Source organism: Catharus ustulatus, chromosome 25 (assembly GCF_009819885.2).
Source record: "Catharus ustulatus isolate bCatUst1 chromosome 25, bCatUst1.pri.v2, whole genome shotgun sequence".
NCBI classification, from domain to species: domain Eukaryota; kingdom Metazoa; phylum Chordata; class Aves; order Passeriformes; family Turdidae; genus Catharus; species Catharus ustulatus.
Window position 1 is genome coordinate 4,240,040 of NC_046245.1, and position 19,332 is coordinate 4,259,371.

Here is a 19,332-nt window from a genome sequence, read left to right on the forward strand (position 1 = left end):
CCATGGAAAGAGCTTCTGTATCCTCCAGCCGTGGGGAAATGACCCCTCCTCAGGGGGCTGCAGCACCATGGGTGATGCTCAGGGAGAAAATCTCCCCCTGCTCGGGGCTCTGGTGCTGCAGGAGCTGCCAGGACTTTGCTCCCAGCGGGGTTGGTGCTCCCAGGGTGCTCCAAACCTCTCCATTAAACCCTGAGTTTTCCCTTTCCTCCCTGGTAAAACACACAAATTCCCCAAAGCTGCATCCCTGGGATACAACAGAAACATCTCGTGGCTCTCTGTGCCAAAACCTTCCCTTGGAAAAAGGTCACATTTAAAAGGGTCACTTTTTTTTTTTTTTTTTTTTTTTTTTTTTTTTTTTTTTTTTTTTTTTTTTTGTGTTGGGAGTGAGAAGAGCCCCTGACAGTGTTTTCCTGCAAATCCTTCCCCTGCAGGACCCTGCTGTGCCACCTGAGCAGCACAGGGAGTCCTGGCACTGCCCAGCCCCATCTCCAGCCTGGATTTAATGGCAGCTCCCACACAACACTGTGGTATTGTTTCTAAAAAATGTCAATATGTAAAATCCAATCATTTGCAGAGAAAAGCTGTTTTCCAACCTTGCATTTTTCTGGATTGCTACTTATGGGTTTAATTAAACTCCAGATCATTATTTTGTCAGAAATTTGGCTTTTTTTCACCTTTTAAATAATAAATACCTAAAGCCAGACTGTGGTAAAGCCAGCAGATGATTCTCTAATTTCACATTCATTTCAAATATTTAACATGCCACCTCAGCCTGCTACACAGAATTTCAAAGACTTAACTTTCTTTTTTGTTAATGCTTGAAGCAAAGAGAACTCTATAAATTGTTATTTTTCTATTAAGATTTTTATTTTTATCAAATCTGATTCATTCCAGTTTGAAGGGACACACTTCAAAGCAGTTGCCCAGGGTGATTATAAAGCTGCAGAAGTTTGAGTTGGTTAAATTAGATCTGTTTCTGTGCAGCTTTTAATCTTTGAATCCCAGACTGGTTTGGGTTGGAAGGACCTTAAAGCTGATTTCATTCCAGCCCTGCCATGGGCAGGGACACCTTCCACTTGTTTCCAAAGTGAATAAAATGTTTCTATCATTATTCATGCACAACCTTACCTGGACTCTGTGTAAAAACCTTTCCCACTGCCTCAATTACAGGTTTGGAGCTGAAATGTGGAGATAAAACCTGAACCTGGCAACACTCAACAAAGAGAGGGAATAAAAACCCCTCAGTAGCAGGTGGTAAAACCAGAGTGAAGATCAATCAGAAAAAAATCTGTGGCTCAGGGGAGTGGAGTTGAGTTGTTTCAGATGTAAAGAATTTTGTGACAATGAAGGAGAAAGGAGTGGGAATTCCCACTGGAGTGGGAATAAATCTCCATTTTCAGATTGCCCTGGATGCAGTGCAGGAGCAGAGTTGGGCAGAGCAGAGCCCTGAGTGCAGGAAATCCAGAGTGATGTGGGTGAGGCAGGGAAAGCTCCACACTGGGAAAACCCAGGATGCAGCTTCAAAAAAAAAAAATCCAAAATTTCTGCTGGGAGCTGTGGAGCCTCCCTGGGCACAGACCCTGGCAGAGTTTGTGCTTTGCCCTCTGAGCCTGGCAACAAATCCTGGGCCAGGTCCCTCCCCTCCCTCCCTGCCCTGGCATTTTTACTTTTCCTGGGAATAAATGAATTCCCTGCATGCTCCAGAAAAGATTTTTTAACGTTTTCCACCTAAGCAGGAGCTGTCAGCTCTTGTCCTGTGTCAGCTGGGAGCAGGGCTGCAGGATTTCCACCAACAGATGGCATTTGCCTTGCCTGTGCTTCTCAATTAAAAATCTGAGCGTGGACCAGGAGGAAAAGTTGATATTTTTATCTCCAGGGGAAAAGCTCTTTGAGGATGGCACAGGGAGGGCTCCAAGCAGTGCTGTGAAGGGTTTGGGAGGCCCCACATACCTGAGAAATTCAGTTTAACAGACTTCAAATTTCCCTTTCCTTAAAATGCTTGAGCACTTTTTATATTTTAATCGAATTTGTTTGTCGTTAATTAAGAAATGCAGTAATGTGCTGCACCCAGCAGGGCTGGAACAGCCCTGGTTTTAGTGCTTGGGATTATTTTTTTTTAAACTTTTCAGGGAAAAGGATTTTATCAGTTTATAATTCAGCACTAAAGTCCATCTTGGGGCAGTATTTGCCATTCAGATTCTACCTAAAAGGGGCTTTTTACATATGATGATGGTTCCTTATTCTTTGTAATTTTGTACCCTGAAATGTGGTTTTCTTCCACAAGTGCACTGCATTTATTGTAAAGTGCACAATAACATGATTTTCCATGGATGGGAAAATAATATGAAGCTATTTTAAATAATTTTATTGAAATGATATTATACTTTAATTTTTATTCAGCTTTTGGGAGAAGACAAAGCCGATTAAAATTCCTGTCAGTGAACTCATTCCCCCAGTGTGGCTCTGGGACCAGTTCCTCACCTTTCCTGGAGCTGGGCAGTGGAAAACTCTGTTGTGCCTGAAATAATTTGGGAATTTCCCTCCATTTTTGGGGCCTCCAAATCCCCATTGCCCCTGCAGGCCCTCATTCCCTTCCCTTTCCACAGGGATATTTCTCAAATGGCCATGGCTATTTATATCCTACAAAATTTTAATAAATTGAATATCTGAACCAATTTTATGGATCTGACCAGCCTTGATTCTTTCTGATCTTTATCAACTTCCAAACAGGCTGAAACCCTTCTGTTTGTGCCAGGATCTGTAAAATTGTGTTGCTTTTTCTGAGGAAAAGCAGGATAAAAGCAGAAAAATAATTCCCAGGTACAGGAAGGCATCAGGGGATGGGGAATTCTCATCCCAGGGAGTTCTCAGATGCAGAACATCAGGACACAGGGAGAAAAGCTGGGTGTAAAAATTCACTAAATTGTCTCTCAGGATGTTTTTGCTCACGTTTTAAATCTGATTGTGTCCTTAGGACAGTTGAACACTCGTGGTAGTTACAAAAGAAACAGAAAATGTTGCCCTGGAGCTGTTACAGACCCTTTGGTAAAGTGTCCTGAAAAATTTTGTGCATCAGAAGGAAAGATGTTCTGAATGTTTCGACTCAGAACAAAACAAGTACCCTGAGCTGGGAAAAATTCAGTTTGAATTCTCAAAAGAGAAAAATATTGCAAGTTTTTTTCTGGAAAAACTGGATTTTAAATCTGTCTTTACAACCTTTTTTTTTTTTTTTTTTTTGTGAGCAGGAGCTGTTTTGGGGCACTTTGGGAGCCCCAACAGGAGATTGCAGCATGGAGCAGAGAGCTGGGAGGAAAATCACAGTCCAGGTAAGTAATTTTTAAGGAATATTTGTGTGTACGTTGTGCTGTTGCTGCTCTGTGCCATCTCTGGAAACATAAACCTATTTTTTTTTTTCAAAATATGATGTACATTCTTATCTTTCCCTAAGGAAGTCAGTCTTGGATATTGCAGTGTCTTGGGTTACAATACAGAGTGTGATAAAAGGTATCTGTTCTGTCACCATCTATTGAGGGTGGGGCAGTGATCCTTATCTCAACGGCAGATATTCTGCTAATGGGCCATCCATGGAAACCAGGCAGGGCATTGTTCTTTATCTTTTCACAACCCATCCTTCCTCCAGCCAGTCATTTTCTGCTCATGGCCATTGAGTCCCACTGTGGCACTGATAAAATTACTGCATCCCATTGGGAGTTGCTCCAGCCAGGGGGAAGAGCCCAACATTTCTTACCAAGATAAAAACAGAGGTTTTGGGACACTAAGGGAGCCCCTTTCTCCACTGGACTCCAGAGGAAAACCGGATTTCTCCACATCACCACTGGAGCTCCGGAGGGAAACTGCACCTTGTACAGGAGCACTGCTCCAACTGAGCCACATCTGTCACTGCAGGAGGATGCAGCCACCATGGGATGGGACTGCTGCCAACACCCTGCCTGACGGGTGTCAGGTTGTACTCTGACTGTGTCAGGGTTTGGGGTTTGTTCTTTGTAGTGCTGTATTTCTATTTTAATTTCCCTAGAAAAGAACTGTTATTCCTATTCCCATATCTTTGCCTGAGAGCCCCTTGATTTCAAAATTATAATAATTTGGAGGGAGGGGGTTTACATTCTCCATTTCAAAGAGAGGTTCCTGCCTTTCTTAGTAGACACCTGTCCTCCAAACTAGGACATGCAGTAAAAGCAAAATAAAGCAAAATACGTGGGTCCAGCAGAAAGAAGAAGGATGGCTGGGGCTCTGTGCTGGATTTCCAGAGGCTGCAGTGTGGAGCTGAGCCAGGTGCCCACGAGATCCTGGTGCTTCCCTGCCCCTGGCACTGGGCTCTGCCTCTCTTTGTGCTGCATTTGCAGGCTGGGGCTGGCACAGATCCTGCCTGGGAGGCTCAGTTGGATGTGGAATTCTTGGTATTGTTAACTTCCCTTGTCCCATTCTTCACAGGAATTAGCTTTTCAGTGCTGACGTTTTCTCTCATGTTCCTCCTCCTCCTGTGGGGTCACACTGAGCTCCAGGGTTTGGCTTTTTGGGAGAGGCAACCCCAAGGTTTGGGGGGAGAAGAGGAGACCTCGATAGGATCTGCAGCTCCTCCCCAGGGACAGCCAGGGAAGGGCTGGAGCTGCCAGGGGAGCTGGGATGGGTATCAGGGAAAAGTTGAGTATCAGGAAAGGTTGGGTATCAGGAAAGGATGGATCAGGGAGAAGCTGGATATCAGGGAAAGTCTGGAATATCTGGAAAGTTTGGGTATCAGGGAAAGGTTGGATATCAGGAAAGTCTGGATTTCAGGAAAGGATGGACCAGTGAAAGGTTGGATATCAGGGAAAGGTTGGATATCAGAAAATGATGGATCAGTGAAAGGTTGGATAGTTTGGGATATCAGGAAAGTGGGATATCAGGAAAGGATGGATATCAGGAAAGGATGGATATCAGGAAAGGATGGATCAATGAAAGGCTGGATATCAGGAAAGGATGGATCAATGAAAGGTTGGATATCAGGCAAGGATAGATCAGGGAAAGGTTGGATATCAGGGAAAATTGGAATATCAGAAAAGACTGGATCAGGAACATGTTCTAATCAGTTTTCCAATGAGGTTCATTTAAAGCATTGCTTCTTCTCACACAGCTGTCTCTTCTCAGAAACTGGTTAGGGAGGGAAGAGTATTTGATTTGTATTTGATTTATCCTTTACTAAGCTCAGGGGGACCTTGTGGATGGTTTCAGGGGCACTGGGCTGAGCTGTGTCCCTGTGTCCCTTTGCAGGCCCTGTCTGCTGCTCCAGCTGCCCTGCTGAGGCTGCTCTGAGTTCTGAACAAAGTCACTGAATCCTCTGCTGCCAGTGTGAGCCTGACTCACTCCTGCTTTGTGCCAAGCTAGCTCCTGTATCCAGTCCATCTAATCCTTCCCATGTGGGTTCCAGCCACAGACAAGGCAGGTTTGGGCTGAATTGGGGCTTTTCTGCAGAGCTTGGTGCATGCTGACATCAGGAATCCCTCGTGGTCCTGCTGGGCCAGGACAACAGGGGACAGTTGGTTCTGTCAGTGCCACAGGTTCTGTCCCCCACTGATGCTGCTCCATTCATTTCCTGGCATTTTTATATCCAACACAAAAGCCTGGAGCTAAATATATTTGACATAATTCTGTGATTTTGCTTTTTCTGAACACAGCACAATCACTTCAGTTCCTTGATTCAGGGGGATTTGGTTTGCAAACCTCTGTGTGAGGAGAGGAAACTCTGGGTTCTGTTCTATAACAATTCCTTTGCTTTCACTTGTGGCACCATGACATCCTCAGCCTGGCTGTAGAGCTGAGGCTGAAGTCCCATCTTTAATTATTTATTGCTAATTAGGAATTGGATTTTTTATAGAGGTGAAAACTGACCTTGGGACAGACTCAGCTGCCAGAGCAGCTTCCTCAGTCTGTGAGTCTAAGAACTCTCCCCAGTTTTCTCTGAAGGAGTGATCAAGGAATGCTGATGGCACAGGGAACTCCCACCTGTGGTTTGGGCTGGCAGGGATATTTTACAGAGGGATGTTACCCCCAGAAATCACTGCCACATCAGCCCCATGGCTGTCAAAACAACAGACTGAAGGGGTTTCTTTTATTCATCATTTAGTGATGATTTCCTGACATCTGAGATGTTTAATGATGCCAAAAAGCGGAAAAAGGAATCCATTGGTCCAGTTTAAAGATTGTTTCACTTACTCAAAATTCAAACTGATAGGATTTGCTCTTTGAAAGGAAGAGAATATCTCATTTTGGCTTTGAAGCTTTAGATGTTTTCAAAGGCTAACGAAGCCCCGTGAGGCAGTTGTGAGTGGAATTCTTCACAAGGACAGCTGACTGCTCAAACAGCTTTTAAAACAAAGACTTTGGGAATTCAAAGGGCTTTAAAGCAGCTCTGAACTGTGCTCAGCTGCTGGGTGATCCATTGAGGTTCGCTGTGGAGCAGAACATGTACAAATCCTGCCTGGCTGCAGTAGGGCTGGGAAATATTTCATACTCTGAGCAGCCTGTGCAGAGATTGCTGTGCTCCTCCCCAGAGGCTGGGCTGTGTTGTGTGCCCTCACCCTGAGCACTGAGGACAGTGACAAACCCAGACCTTTCATTCCAGAGGAATTGGCAGCACTGAAATGATTTCCTTGCCATCACCTCCCCTGTTTTCCTGTGGGTGAATGTGATAAATGTGATAATGCCCTACCTGTGTGGGATTTCTCCTTCCCCAGACCCTTCTCTGTGCTTCCTGCATCCACATGGCCTTGGAATGCTACACAATGGATGTGCTGGGTGTAAATATTTATCTGCTGCACAGCACCTTCACACAGACTCCTGAGACTTGGAAATCTCTCATGATTTTTACACAGATCTTAAAACTCAACTCCAGTTCATGGTCTGTTGGTTCTGCACTGCTCTTGGTTGGCTTTCAGGGGTGTGACCCAGGTTTTACCCACAAACATGCTGCTGTTCTGGAAAAAAAATGCAATTTATTATTGGATGTTTCCTTGATCCCCCCATTCCAGTAACAGATGTCCAAAAAGATGGTACAAAAATCATCAGGTGCTGTAGAAACTGTTGGCAATGATGAAGTGCTTGTCCTGCAGGTTTATTTGGACATTTTGCTATATAAAACTGTCACCTCCTTTTACATCTCACAACTTTTCCTTGGACAGGAAACACCTGTAAACAATTCACTACCAAAATTTTTTCTGCCATTTTACCCTCCTGTGAAGGAAAGAGAAATTCCTCAGTTTTTTCTCTTTCCACTACTAATAAATAGAAACCATTGGAGCCAGTGAAGGGAAGTGTTACAGAAGCCTTCAAATATTTTCTTGCTCTCCATGACCTTTCTAAATGTGAACCTGAGGAAGTCTCTGTCAAAGCTGTTTTTTCCCCCCAGATTTCCTCCCCAGGTGTTCAGGGTGAGGCTCTACAACTGCTCACAGCATGGAGCAGAGCTGCTGTCACAGCCAGGACAGGATGGAGCTGAGTATTCCAGGGAGCAGATTTGGCAAAACATTCTCCAGCTCATGAACACTTTGCCTGTAGTGTTTGTTGAATGGTTTTTCTCCTATAACCACTGTCCTCAAAAAATACTGCCAATTTCTTTGCAGCACAAGCCACCAGCAGGATTTGGGTATTGCTGGATTGGCAGCAGGGAGGGGGAATTCACCTGGTGCATCCTGGGGTGGATGGAGGCAAAGCCTTGAGCACACAGAGCTTTAAGGAAAGAAAAGCTCTTCAGCACAGGCAGGTCAGTGCAGCAAAGGATTCTCAACCTGGAATATTTCAGTGCAGCCCCAGGAAGGCTGAGCGGCCCAGGAGGGCTGAGTCCTCCTTGTCACAGAGTGCAGGTTTTACAGAAACATGGCCCCAGTCATTGGTGTCCCCCCAGCTGCAGCTCTTGGATGGCTTTAGTGGCTGATGTCCCACACCAGTCCCTGCTGGTTCAGTGCCAGCTGCCAGGATTTGGCCCCATTAATCCAGTTTTTCTGTGCATGCCATGGGATGACATCACTGATGAGACCAGTTCATCTGGATGTTGGACAGCAGTAAAGCAGAAAGAAAACTTCTGATACATACACTGGCAATCTGTTTAAAAGTTGGAATTACAGATTTCTGTCAGTTTTCTTCTTTCTGCCCACACTGCTGGTTCTCTTCTCTGGTGTCTGGTGGAGATGCCCAGGGTTGATGTTCTGAGCTCATGGTTTAATTTTCCATAACTGCAAAGAAACAAGAAAGGGAGTTTGGGTCTAACAGGAATCTTCATCTCCAGGTAACATTCTGTGTCTCCTGCCCATCCTGCTCTGCTCAGTGAGCTCCAGTTTCAGGCTGAGTCACAGGAGGACTGGGATAAAGGGAGGAACCCTGGACTCTCACAGCTTCACCTGAAGGGAACTGAAACTGAAGTGAGCTCTGTCCTTCCCCCCAGAACTGCCTCAGGGAGGTGGGGACACACCCAGCTTTCAGGAGCCCAGAAGTGACCCCAGAGCTGCTCTGCTGCTTGGGACAGGGACACTTACTCTGATATTGAATCCCAGCAGGTCACTGATCACTCCTGAGACAGCAGAGAGGATGACAACCCGTGTGATGTTGTAGATCAGTGGGTTCATGGTCAGTCCATAGAGCCTGAATGGACTATCCAGCTCCTGCAGTGACAGGTCAAAGGTCCATTAGCACTCACCAATACCAAAGAATTCATCCTCTGACTTTCAGCTTAACACTGGCACTCCAACAGACTGGGCTGCCTCTCTTAAATACATGTACAGGAATTGCCAGTGTTGCAGAGACATCTCCTGCTGAATCCAAAGTCTCTGCAGCAACCCCAGCTCCCCAGAGCCTGACAGCCCAGGCTGCAGAATCACCCAGCCCAATCCAGGGACTCCCAGACTCTGCTCACTCCTTCCCAAATCTCTCCCTGCTGCTGGCAGTGAGCTCCAGCATCAGAGCTGCTGAAGGAAAATGAGACTGGAGCAGACAGGAGATGCTGTGCTCACCCCAGTTCCTCTCATGCCAGCCTCTCCTCTCAGTTAAACCACTGCTCATCACCCAGCACTGATTACCCACACTGGCCCTGTGCTGCTCCCTGCCCTGTCCCACCTGCAGCAGCACTGAAAATCCCCTTTGTGAACATTCCCAGAGCCAAGGGAAGGGCAGGGCCATGTGGCACTGCCATAACTCCCTGCTTCCATAAAACCCAACCATCCAGGCACAGCACCTCACCTTCAGCAGCTTTGTGGACAGTTTCAGCACATTGTTTACCAGAGACAGCTGCTCCTTCTTGTTTGGCTTCTTCTCCATCTTCAGGTACAAGTTGATCTGTGACAGACACCACAGGCCAGGGATTGATATTCCAGCATCAGCCCCCAGCTGATTCCTAACTAAGGGAAACTGGAGCCGGTTTTGCAGTGTGCTGTCACTCCTGAGGTAGTGAATTTAACACTGATAGCATCATTCTTTTCCAATTGTTTTGGCTAATGCACATTAACCCAGAGATCAAAATAATCTAGAACTTTGGAGCTTGAGTCTGTCCCAACAGGACCAGCTCATCCCTCCCATGCTGACCAGGGTTTTGTTGCCTTCTGGGCAACATGAGGGTTGATTCCTACATTTTAAAGTTTGAAATACAATAATTATATCCAAAAAACCCACAAAGCCCAGGGGAGAACAAGCTAAAGGGAGCTACCTGCTCAGTGAGCAGGATGGAAATGTTGCTGTATTTCTTGTTGGTCTCAGAGCCCAGAGATGCCAGACGTAGCAGAAAGAGGAGCAGTGCTGCCTCCCACATCAGGAACTCCCAGTTGTAAGCTGCACTCAGAAAGGTTTTGTGACCCTTAAGAACCTGCAAGGGGACAAAACAAAGCACCAAATGTCACTGACAAAGTTCCTGTTCTTGGGACAAGGACACAAGCACGTCCTTGCTCCTCCTCTGCCCAGCCCTGGGTGCTCTACAGCACTGAAAGCTCTTTCCCAGAAGTGTGAATCACTCCTGTGATGGGGTTACAGGGAAAGGTTTCATTTTTAACCTGAATTAGCTTGGAATTGGATATTTTTAGCTTCTGTTTCTCCTCTCCCCTCCCTCTGTCCAACTAACAGGCAATGAAGTGCCTTTCCTTGTCCCACTGGCAGCCTCAGCCAGGCTAAGCTGCTCCTGCCTTTCTCAGTATGGACTCACACAGCAGGACTGGGATTTCATTCCTTCCTCTGGAAGCCTTGGCTTGCAAGAACAGTGCCAGTATCTACAAACCAGCCTCTGCTACCACAGCTGCCCCTGCAGGGCATCAAGGGCCTGCTTGAACACAGCACTGACCAAGAAAACAGCTCCAGCATTGGCACTGCTGCCTGTATCAGGTTTAGTCAAGGGTTAAAAGGTGCCAGTAATAGTTCTTGACCTGCTTTTCCACATGGTGGTTACAGAGCATGATCCAATCAGCCCTCTGGAATCAATGTCCTGTGAACACCTGAGGTCCTTGGGCAGTTTCCTCTCCTTTGTGTCCAAAGGGCCATGTCCTGAAATTCTCCTAATGATTACAAACCCCTGACCTTGCTCTGCAAGCACAGAATGAACCTCTTTTTCCAACTAAAAATGACAAAGCTCTCTAAAAACGCTACACTCTCTGTGTTACTCTGGGGTCAAACAGCTCCACTTCGAGCCTTTTGTAAGCTGGAGAAAGAAAAGCCTCCAGCACTTGGGAGGATTTTCCCTACTTAATAAACCACAAAGGTTAAAACCTCACCTGGGCACAGCAGATAAAAGCAATTGAAAGAGCCAGTAAAAAGACTGAGGACACCACAACATCCACAGACCTCTGGGGGCCTCGTCTCTGTGGAAACAAGGACACAGGGTCAGGGCTGAGTGTGCTGTGCAGCCAAAACTCAGCCAGACAGCTGGCACTGGCACTGTCACTCCCCAAACCCCAGATCAGAACTCACCTTCAGGTAGGAGCGAAGGGATAACCAGATCTTGATGTTCTCCACCTTCTTGAGCCTGAAGTGAGGGATCTCGTATTTCCTGGCTTTCCGAGCAGATGTAATGTGGCTGAAGAGCTTGGCAAACAAAAACCTCTGCAAGTTAAAACCAGAACCATAAGTTAGTGTAAAACAGAACAGATTGCTTGGGATTCTTAGTGGTACCTGGCAAAAAGGGTCACTGGGGAAGCCCAGAATGAGACCTGGGTGTTTAATCTGTCTAGTAGCAGTTGCTTTCACAGAATTCCAGACTGGTTTGTTTTGGGAGGGACCTTAAAGCCCATCCTTTTCCAGCCCTTGCCACGGGCAGGAACACCTTCCACTCTCCCAGGCTGCTCCAAGCCCTGTCCAACTTCCAGGGATGGGGCAGCCACAGCTTCTCTGGGCAAGAGAGGGGATAGAGTAAGACCTTGGGGCCAGGTAAGGGAACAAGGGTGTCAGGATTGATAAATATAATTTGTGACTGATCAATAAGAGCTTTCCCAGACTCCCCTCCCAGACTTTGGCAAGGGCTGAGATAAGATGAGTTTTAAGGTCATCATCCCATTTTTATTTCTGCTTTCCAGGTTCCTGAAAGGCACCAGGACCTTTAAACTCACCTGTTTGTAGGTTCTCTCAGCAACACACATCATGAAGAAAAACATCCAGGTTAAGCACAGCCTTTCCAGGAAGTTGATGGCAGATAGGATGAGCACAGTGGGGCTGGCAGGGGCTCCACAGAAGATGTGCAGAAGCTCCATCAGGGAAATGGAGCAGAGCTGCTCCAGGTTGTCCGTGCGGAACAGTCTGTACAGGAACGGCAGGAAGGCCAAGCCGATGGTGATGATGTTTCCCAGCATTTGATACCCCACTCCTTGCTGGTGGGCATTAACCTGGCAAGCAGGAATAAAAATGGGATGATTGCCTGGGGTTTGCATCAAGGAAAAGTCCTGTTGTTTTGGCAGCATCAGCTCAGGCAAGCAGTTGGTTCCCCTTCCCTTCATAAGACAAGGCCTAAAATAATTCCATCCATTTCAGTCCAAACCCAAAACCAATCAGCCAAATAATCAACCCCCCACCTCAGCACCCTGCAGAGACAATCAGCAATAATCAGCACTTGTCAGTCTTCAAGAGACCTCCTAAATTGGAGGTTAGGCAATTTTTCAGTAAGAACATGTGGGACAACCATCTTTGCAGCTGGGGAGGGACCAGTTTCATACTGCCCTAATATTTGCATGTGTAACTATTTCCAGGGTTTTGGTGGTTGTTTTCTAAAGTGTGAGGGAGAGGTTGCAATGCCACACAGCCCCCTTACCCTGCTCATGATAATGCCACTGATCTCCAGCACAGACATGTCCACCTTCTTGCAGTCATTGCCTTCCCAGATCAGAGCACTCACTTTGGCAGATGCTGGGCTGGTGTTCTGCAGCCAAAACAGATGGTTCTAGAAAAAAGACAGGAGTGCAAAAGGTGAGTCAGCCCTTTCTGTCCTGCTGTAAGAAATGCCTTTGCCTAGAATGCAATTAGATTGAGGGGGGAATTCCATTTTGGGTGTTTTGAGATGCAGCCATGCAGAGGGGAGGGATGGATTTGATCACGAATCACTGATATCGTTTAGAGCACTCCAGATTTCCATGTGACACCGACAGCATCCCCATGTGCATTCCCAAACACTCATATGGGGAAGATGGGGAAGAGGGAGAAGCAGCCCCAGCTCCTGGCTGGAGCCACCAACCTGCTGGAACACATCTTCCTTGGGGTCCCTGCGGGAGTCCCTGGCGCAGCGCTCCTCGCTGTCGCTGGTGCCGGACGAGCGGCACTCGGGGCCGTGCAGGAGATCGTCCCACAGCATGTCCTCGGTCTCTGAGTCCTGCCTGGTGCTCTCCGAGTCCCGCCGGGTGCTCTCCGAGTCCCGCCGGCTCACGCTGCAGCTCCGCGGCGCCACACTCAGGCACGCCCTGGGGTCCTGCAGCGGCACCAGAGGTCACACGGCACAGCCCCGCTGTGCTCTGCAAAACCAGCACCTCATCCTCATCCTTATCCTCCTCCTCATCCTTCTCCTTATCCTCCCCCTCATCATCCTTCTCCTTATCCTCTTTTTCCTCCTTCTTCTCCTCATCCTCCTCCTCCACATCCTCCATATCCTCCTCCTCATCCTCATCCTTCTCCTCCTCTTTATCCTCCTTCTTCTCCTCCTCCTTCTTCTTCTCCTCCTCCTCCTCATTCTCCTCATCCTCTTTCTCCTCCTCCTTATCCTCCTCATCATCATCCTTCTTCTCCTCCTTGTACTTTCTCCTCCTTATTCTCCTCATCCTTTCTCTTCCTTCTTCTCCTCCTCCTCCACATCCTTCTCCTCATCCTCCTTATCCTCCTCCTCATCGTCCTCCTCATCATCATCCTTCTCTTCCTCATCCTCTTTCTCCTCCTTCTTCTCCTCCTCCTCCTCCATATCCTCTTCCTCATCCTCCCTCTCCTTCTCCTCATCGTCCTCCTCATCATCATCCTTCTCCTCCTCCTCTTTCTCCTCTTTCTTCTCCTCCTCCTTCTCATCCTCTTTCTCCTCCTCCTCCTCCTTTCCCCCAGCTTCCCAGAGCTTTGAGTGCTCCCAGTTGCACTCACACGGTGGAAATGGTTTAAGACAATGTTTGGGGAAAAAATATTTCTGTACCAGAACTCACACAGAGGTCATGAATTCTCTACCTACATTCCCAACCTACAAAATAAAAACTGATGTACTAATTTTAATACAAAATGTCCTTTTTTATTCCTTTTGCATAATCTGTTTTAATATTTCATTTATATTTTGTATTGATTTATATATCTCCATGTTTATAACTTGATATTCACATATTTTATTTTCAAGTAGGATGAATAGCAGAGGCAAAAACCCAAAGTAATGAAGTGAATGAGTATATCTCACAGAATAGATTTATTCCTTCATTACAGGAGTTGGACTTGATCCTTGTGGGTCCCTTCCAACTCAGGACAGTCTGTGATTTTAAAATCCAAATTTATTAGCTTAAAAGCTGCAAGCACAGCACTGCCTCCCAACCACAAGAGCACTTGCAGCTCATTCTAATTCCACAGGAGCAATTAGAGGCAGCTTGGACTGTCCTTTGCTATGAACAGAGTTAGTTATTTGTTTGTCTGTGGTTTGTTTAACAAAGCAGCACAATCAGGATTGTGAACACTGTGAAGGTTTACAAAGCTGCCAAGCAGCAGTGAGGGAGGAGGTCACACCTGGCACCTGAGGGCTCTGAAGCACAATCATTTCATAAGTGTCTGTTCTGATGGAGGGGGGTTGGAATGAGGTGAGCTTTAAGGTCCCTTCCAACCCAACCCATTCTGTGGTTCTGTGAATCTGCCAGGCCTGGGAAAGCTCCCTCTCCTGACTTCATGGCCATACCTGCCTGTATAATGTGGATTCCAGCTCAGACTCCACAACACTGTCAGAGTCTCTGGCACCTTTCAGGGCTTGCTTGACCTGCCAAGACCAAAGGAAAACCACATCATTATCCTTAGCAAAACTAGGTGTGGAAAACAGCACTGACCCCACCTGGGTACCTGTGAGACAGCCTGCTTGAGAGAAACCAGAGGCCTCTTCCTCTTCTCCTCATAGCTGTTGTCACTGGAAGCCCCTTCCATGCTGTGGTGCAACAGGATCCTTTGTGCTGTGGCCTCAGCATCCTCCTCGCTGGACAGCTCGTCAGAAACACCATCCCTGTTGGTGCCATCATCCTACAAATGCACAGCAAAGCCACACCAAGGACCAGCCTGAGTCCCATCAAAGGCCCAGAGGCAGAGCTGCCCCCCTGGCACAGCCCTCAGTGCCTGCAGAGCCAGCACATGATCCCCACAGAACACACAATTCTCTTGGCATCACAGACACTTCACAGATTTTAACTCCTTTCCCCTGCTCTTGTCTTGCCCCAGAAGTAATGAGAGAATTTGGGATGGGTGGAGCAGCAGCAGCAGCTCTTGGCTGTGCCCTACCAGCTGCCTTAAGTCCAGATGTGTTTAAGAGCTGAGGGTAACAAACCCAAAATCCTGGGCTGTGCTCCTACACCGAGCTCTGCCCCTCTCCAAACTCCTTCAGAGAGAGGAGGTGTGGGATGGCACAGCATGACAGAATTCCACACAGGATCCATTCCAAGTTCACATGGAGTTAACACACCACTGGCCCAGAGGAAACTCGAGAGTAATTCCCAAAATCTTTATGTTTCAAAGCTTTCAATGGAGGTCAAGATGCTTTAGCTCCTTCTCTCTCCCCAAGGGATGTCTCAGTCTTGCAAGACAAAATATTTTACAGAACTACTTTTGAAAATGGCCAATTTACTTAGTCATTATCAGCACTCTCCCTTAACTGAACACCTTGTGATCAGAAGTGCCAACAATTAACAGAGCACTTTGGTAAAACACACACCCCAGCACTGTCTGTGTTTGACCATGCTTGGCCAGGTGGGACAGGGCTTGGAGCAGCCTGGGAGAGTGGAAGGTTCTCTACCCATGGCAGGGAGTGGAATGAGATGAGCTTTAAGATTCCTTTCAACTCAAACTATTCTGGAATTCTGTTCCATGATCATGAAAAGAAAGTACCAACACCTTTTCAGCTGCTCAGTGAGAGGCAGAAAGGGGTTTCTAGGTTCCCTAATGCAGGCAAAGATTGGCAGAAGGGAATATCTTGTATTAGATCAAACCATGCAGTTAAACACCAACACACTTCTGGGCATACAAACACACTGAAACTGTGAATTCAAAGGATCTCCCCTGGCAGTACCTGATGGCTCTTCTCCCCATCAGAAAGTTTACTTTTCTCTTTGGAGTGCAGCAGCCTGTGTTCACATCTGGCCTGTCTGGGTTTGATGCCATCACCCTGAGCACTCACAGCACTCTCTGTCTCAGTTCCTTTCTCAGCTACCAGCTTCACTCTTCTATTCCTAGGAGAGAAAATACAATTAAATTCTTTTATGTCAGGGAAAAACTCTTGGAGGTAAAACATTCTGCTCTTGCATTGTCACACAGGTACAAAATCAAACAATAAACCTAAGGGATAACTAATTTTCTTTGGCTGGCAGGTTTTGTGTACTGAGTCAGTTAAAAAGATTCACATCTGCTTCACCCTAACTCAACATGTCTTTTGAAACTCTAATGGTATCTTAAAACTTCTAAATCAAAGGGAAAATTTTCATTAATTTTATTTTTTTTAAAAAAAGAGCAATCCAGAAGACAAAAAGTCTTCATGAAGAGAAAGCTGCTCTGAGCTGAAAACTCACCAGCAAATTCACCTGAGAAAACAGGAGAAAACAATGAACTATTATCCCATACAATCTCTCATTGAGTTACTTTTAGAGAAGGAAGGTGCCAAAGTGAGACAACTGTCCAAACCAGAAGGCACAACTGCTTTTGGCAATCAGCTAAAACAGCAATATAATCTGAGCACTCACTCAAACAAGGTCACTTATCTAATAAATAAACTCCACCACACTCTACAGCTCATCTAACACTTGGTTCCACATGATCTAATTTTATACAGTCTAATTTTATATGATCTAATGACATACTAAATATTCCTGAGGAATCATCTTCCCACATTACCACAAAAGTTTTAATTCAAGAAAAGCCTGACAGGCTGTGGGGATGTCAGTGACAGCACAGGCTGTGCCTTCATTCTCCAGGAACCAAACTGCTCCCAGTGCCATGGGCACAAACCCAGCAGGGATCACATACCTCCTGTGGAAGAGCAGGCTGGATAAATTGGTCAGCAGAGATGCAGAGCCAGACTGCTCTTCCCTGCTGCTTCTGTCAGGAGGAGACCAACTGTTCCCATCCACACCCACAGGCTTGCGTAACTTCCTGAGTTTTAAGACAAGGAGAATGAAGTTGGTGTAAGAAGCTACTTTAAAGTCTTTCTTAAAAAACCTGCATGAGATTTGAAAAGCTTTTTGGATGTCATTTTTCTGAAGTCATGCAAACAGAATAGTGACTTCCAAATTAAAAAATTCTGCCTACACCTCCTGCACATCAGGGAAAGCACAAGGGACAAAGTGTGGAGGGAATCTTTGCTGCAGCAGCCTGGAGGAGGGGAGGCAAAGCTCAATCCAGCCCCAGCAAGGGAAAAGGAGGAGGCAAAGCTCAATCCAGCCCCAGCAAGGGAAAAGGAGGAGGCAAAGCTCAATCCAGCCCCAGCCAGGGGAAAGGAGGAGGCACAGCTCAATCCAGCCCCAGCAAGGGAAAAGGAGGAGGTAAAGCTCAATCCAGCCCCAGCCAGGGGAAAGGAGGAGGCAAAGCTCAATCCAGCCCCAGCCAGGGCCCTGCTGGTGCTCACCTGCGGCGCCGGCTCAGCCCATTGTTCCCTGCAGGTCTGTTCACCTGGGTGGACACGATCTGGCAGTGAACTGTCCCCAGCAGCAGCATAAGGCACAGGGGTCCCATCACTTCACTGGCACTCACAACAGGCACCATGAAGTACAGCACCACTGCTACAACTGGAAAGGGGGAAATGGCACCAAAGCAAAAGTTAAAGTCTGTCTCAACTATTTGTTTTTATTCTGCTTTGTTGTATTATTATTGAATTTCTGCAATTACTAGTGCTGCACATCTTGAAATGCACATTAAGTAGGTTCCAGACAAGATTCTCTTGCTTTAGATCATGGACTACAAAATCACTAGACTCACTAAGCTTGGAAAAGCCCTCTGAGACCATTGAGTTCACCCCTACCCATTTCCCCAAGAGCCACATCCACACATTCTTTGATGTCACATTCCCTGCAGGAGAAGGTTTATAGCACAGCCTGTTCCCTCACCTTGCATAACATAGAGCACCAGGAGCCACATAAAAATACGTTGGGAAGTGACCTGTATCCACCACTGGCTGAACAAGGGGAAGAACACCACTCTCACAATTCCCTTCCTCGTCAGAGACGTCCAGGGAATTTCAGGCTTGGCTTTGGCAAAGGTAGAGCCTTGGAATTAAAGGGGAAACAAGCCACCATTAATTGTGAATCACAAGAACTCCCTTGCTGGAGTTGCCCTTTGGGCAGCCCCAGCCCTGCCACAGGGCTGAGCAGGGAGTGACAGCAGCTTCAGGTACCATTCAAAGGGACACAGTTCCAGCAGACACAGCTAAAGCAGCTCCTTGTCTTCTCTCAGAGCTCTGCCTCGGACCCTTCCCTGCCCACCCAGCCCTGCAGAGCCACCCCCAGTTCCTCCTGCTCTGCTCTCAGGTTTTCAGTGCTGTCTTTGGCTCAGTACTCACGAGCCGGGGCTCCTCTGGCAGCAGGGACAGGTTCTGCTTCCCCCGCCCTGCACAAAGCTGTGATTCACCTACAGATCACGGAATAGCCTGAGCTGGGAGGGACTCACAAAGACGGTAAAGTCCAACTCCTGGTCCTGCACAGACATCCCCAAATGCCACCCTGTGCACCCCTGAGCGGTGCCCAAACTCTCCTGGAGCTCTGGCAGCCACGGGGCCGTGCCCATTCCCTGGGGAGCCTGGGCAGCGCCCAGCACCCTCTGAGAGAAGAAACTTCCCCGATATCCAACCCAACCCTCCTGTGACCCAGCTCCAGCCGCTCCCTCGGTGCCAGAGGGGAACGAACAGGAACAGAGCCAGCACCGCTCACCGCTGATCAGATCCACGTCGATCAGATCGGGCTGGATGTGCCCCTTTTTCTTCGGCTTGTTCTTGAAGCCCTGCGGGGCGGAACACACGGCGGAGTCAGCGGCGAGGGGCGCGGGGCCCGCTCCCCCCCCCGCCGCCGGTACCTTCATCTGGGTCTGCTCCACGGCCTTCTCCCATATCTGCTGGTCGTAGGCTCCGATCTGCGGGGAGAGGAGGCTGAGGGCACTGCCGGGCCCCCTCCTGCCCGCCCCGCTCCGCACTCACCTTCTTCTGGTACCATGAAATGGCATCGCGACAGGCCATGAGGGGCGGCGGGACCGGCACCGAGCCCGGCCCGGGCCCAGCGCGGCCCCGCTCCCGTTGCCGTTCCCCTGGAAACCGCCCGGCGCTCGGCTGGCTCCGCCTGCCCCCCCCGCCACCGGCACCGGCACCGCGCAGGCAGCGCCAGCCGAGCACCGAGCGCCCACCCCCAACCCCGCCGAGGAGAGAAGGGCCGAGACGGGTAAAGGACAAAATCAGACTTTTGTTTATTAAAAAAATACTTTACAGGAAAAAAATTCTATGCATTCCGCAGGACTATTTTACAAAGAAATAGCTTAACAGTTTGACACTGGTGTACAGTCAGCTACCGACAGCGCGGGGGGGCGCGGGGCCGCCCCCGCACACGCGCGAATGTCAATAAATACACTAAGGCCGCACAAAGCAAACAGTCGTCCAGGCAATTGTACACGTCCTCTGGAGGCAGAGACCTTAGATAAATT

General features: G+C 47.8%; 1 protein-coding gene across 1 annotated transcript; it reads right to left on the reverse strand.

Moving 5' to 3' along the window:
* Positions 1–6,969: 6,969 nt before the first annotated feature.
* Positions 6,970–18,953, reverse strand: PHTF1 (putative homeodomain transcription factor 1). The gene is made up of 18 exons (XM_033080283.1): positions 18,836–18,953; positions 18,715–18,771; positions 18,573–18,642; positions 17,754–17,912; positions 17,276–17,435; positions 16,678–16,803; positions 15,728–15,887; positions 14,515–14,688; positions 14,357–14,434; positions 12,686–12,916; positions 12,266–12,394; positions 11,571–11,843; positions 10,936–11,067; positions 10,740–10,826; positions 9,689–9,844; positions 9,226–9,321; positions 8,526–8,651; positions 6,970–8,225 (listed from the first exon to the last, which is right to left on the reverse strand). Exons 1-18 carry the CDS (start codon positions 18,872–18,874, stop codon positions 8,205–8,207), a joined length of 2,274 nt encoding a protein of 757 aa, XP_032936174.1. The 5' UTR covers positions 18,875–18,953; the 3' UTR covers positions 6,970–8,204.
* Between the last annotated feature and the right edge of the window lie 379 nt (positions 18,954–19,332).

Bases quoted from the DNA above. Each gene is read 5' to 3' on its own strand.
- PHTF1 (XM_033080283.1), bottom strand. From the start codon at position 18,874: ATGGCCTGTCGCGATGCCATTTCATGGTACCAGAAGAAG. The intron at 18,643-18,714 runs GTACCGGCGGCG...TCCGCCCCGCAG, and splicing joins TGGAGCAGACCCAGATGAAG to GGCTTCAAGAACAAGCCGAA. The intron at 17,913-18,572 runs GTGAGCGGTGCT...TTTAATTCCAAG, and splicing joins CGACGTGGATCTGATCAGCG to GCTCTACCTTTGCCAAAGCC.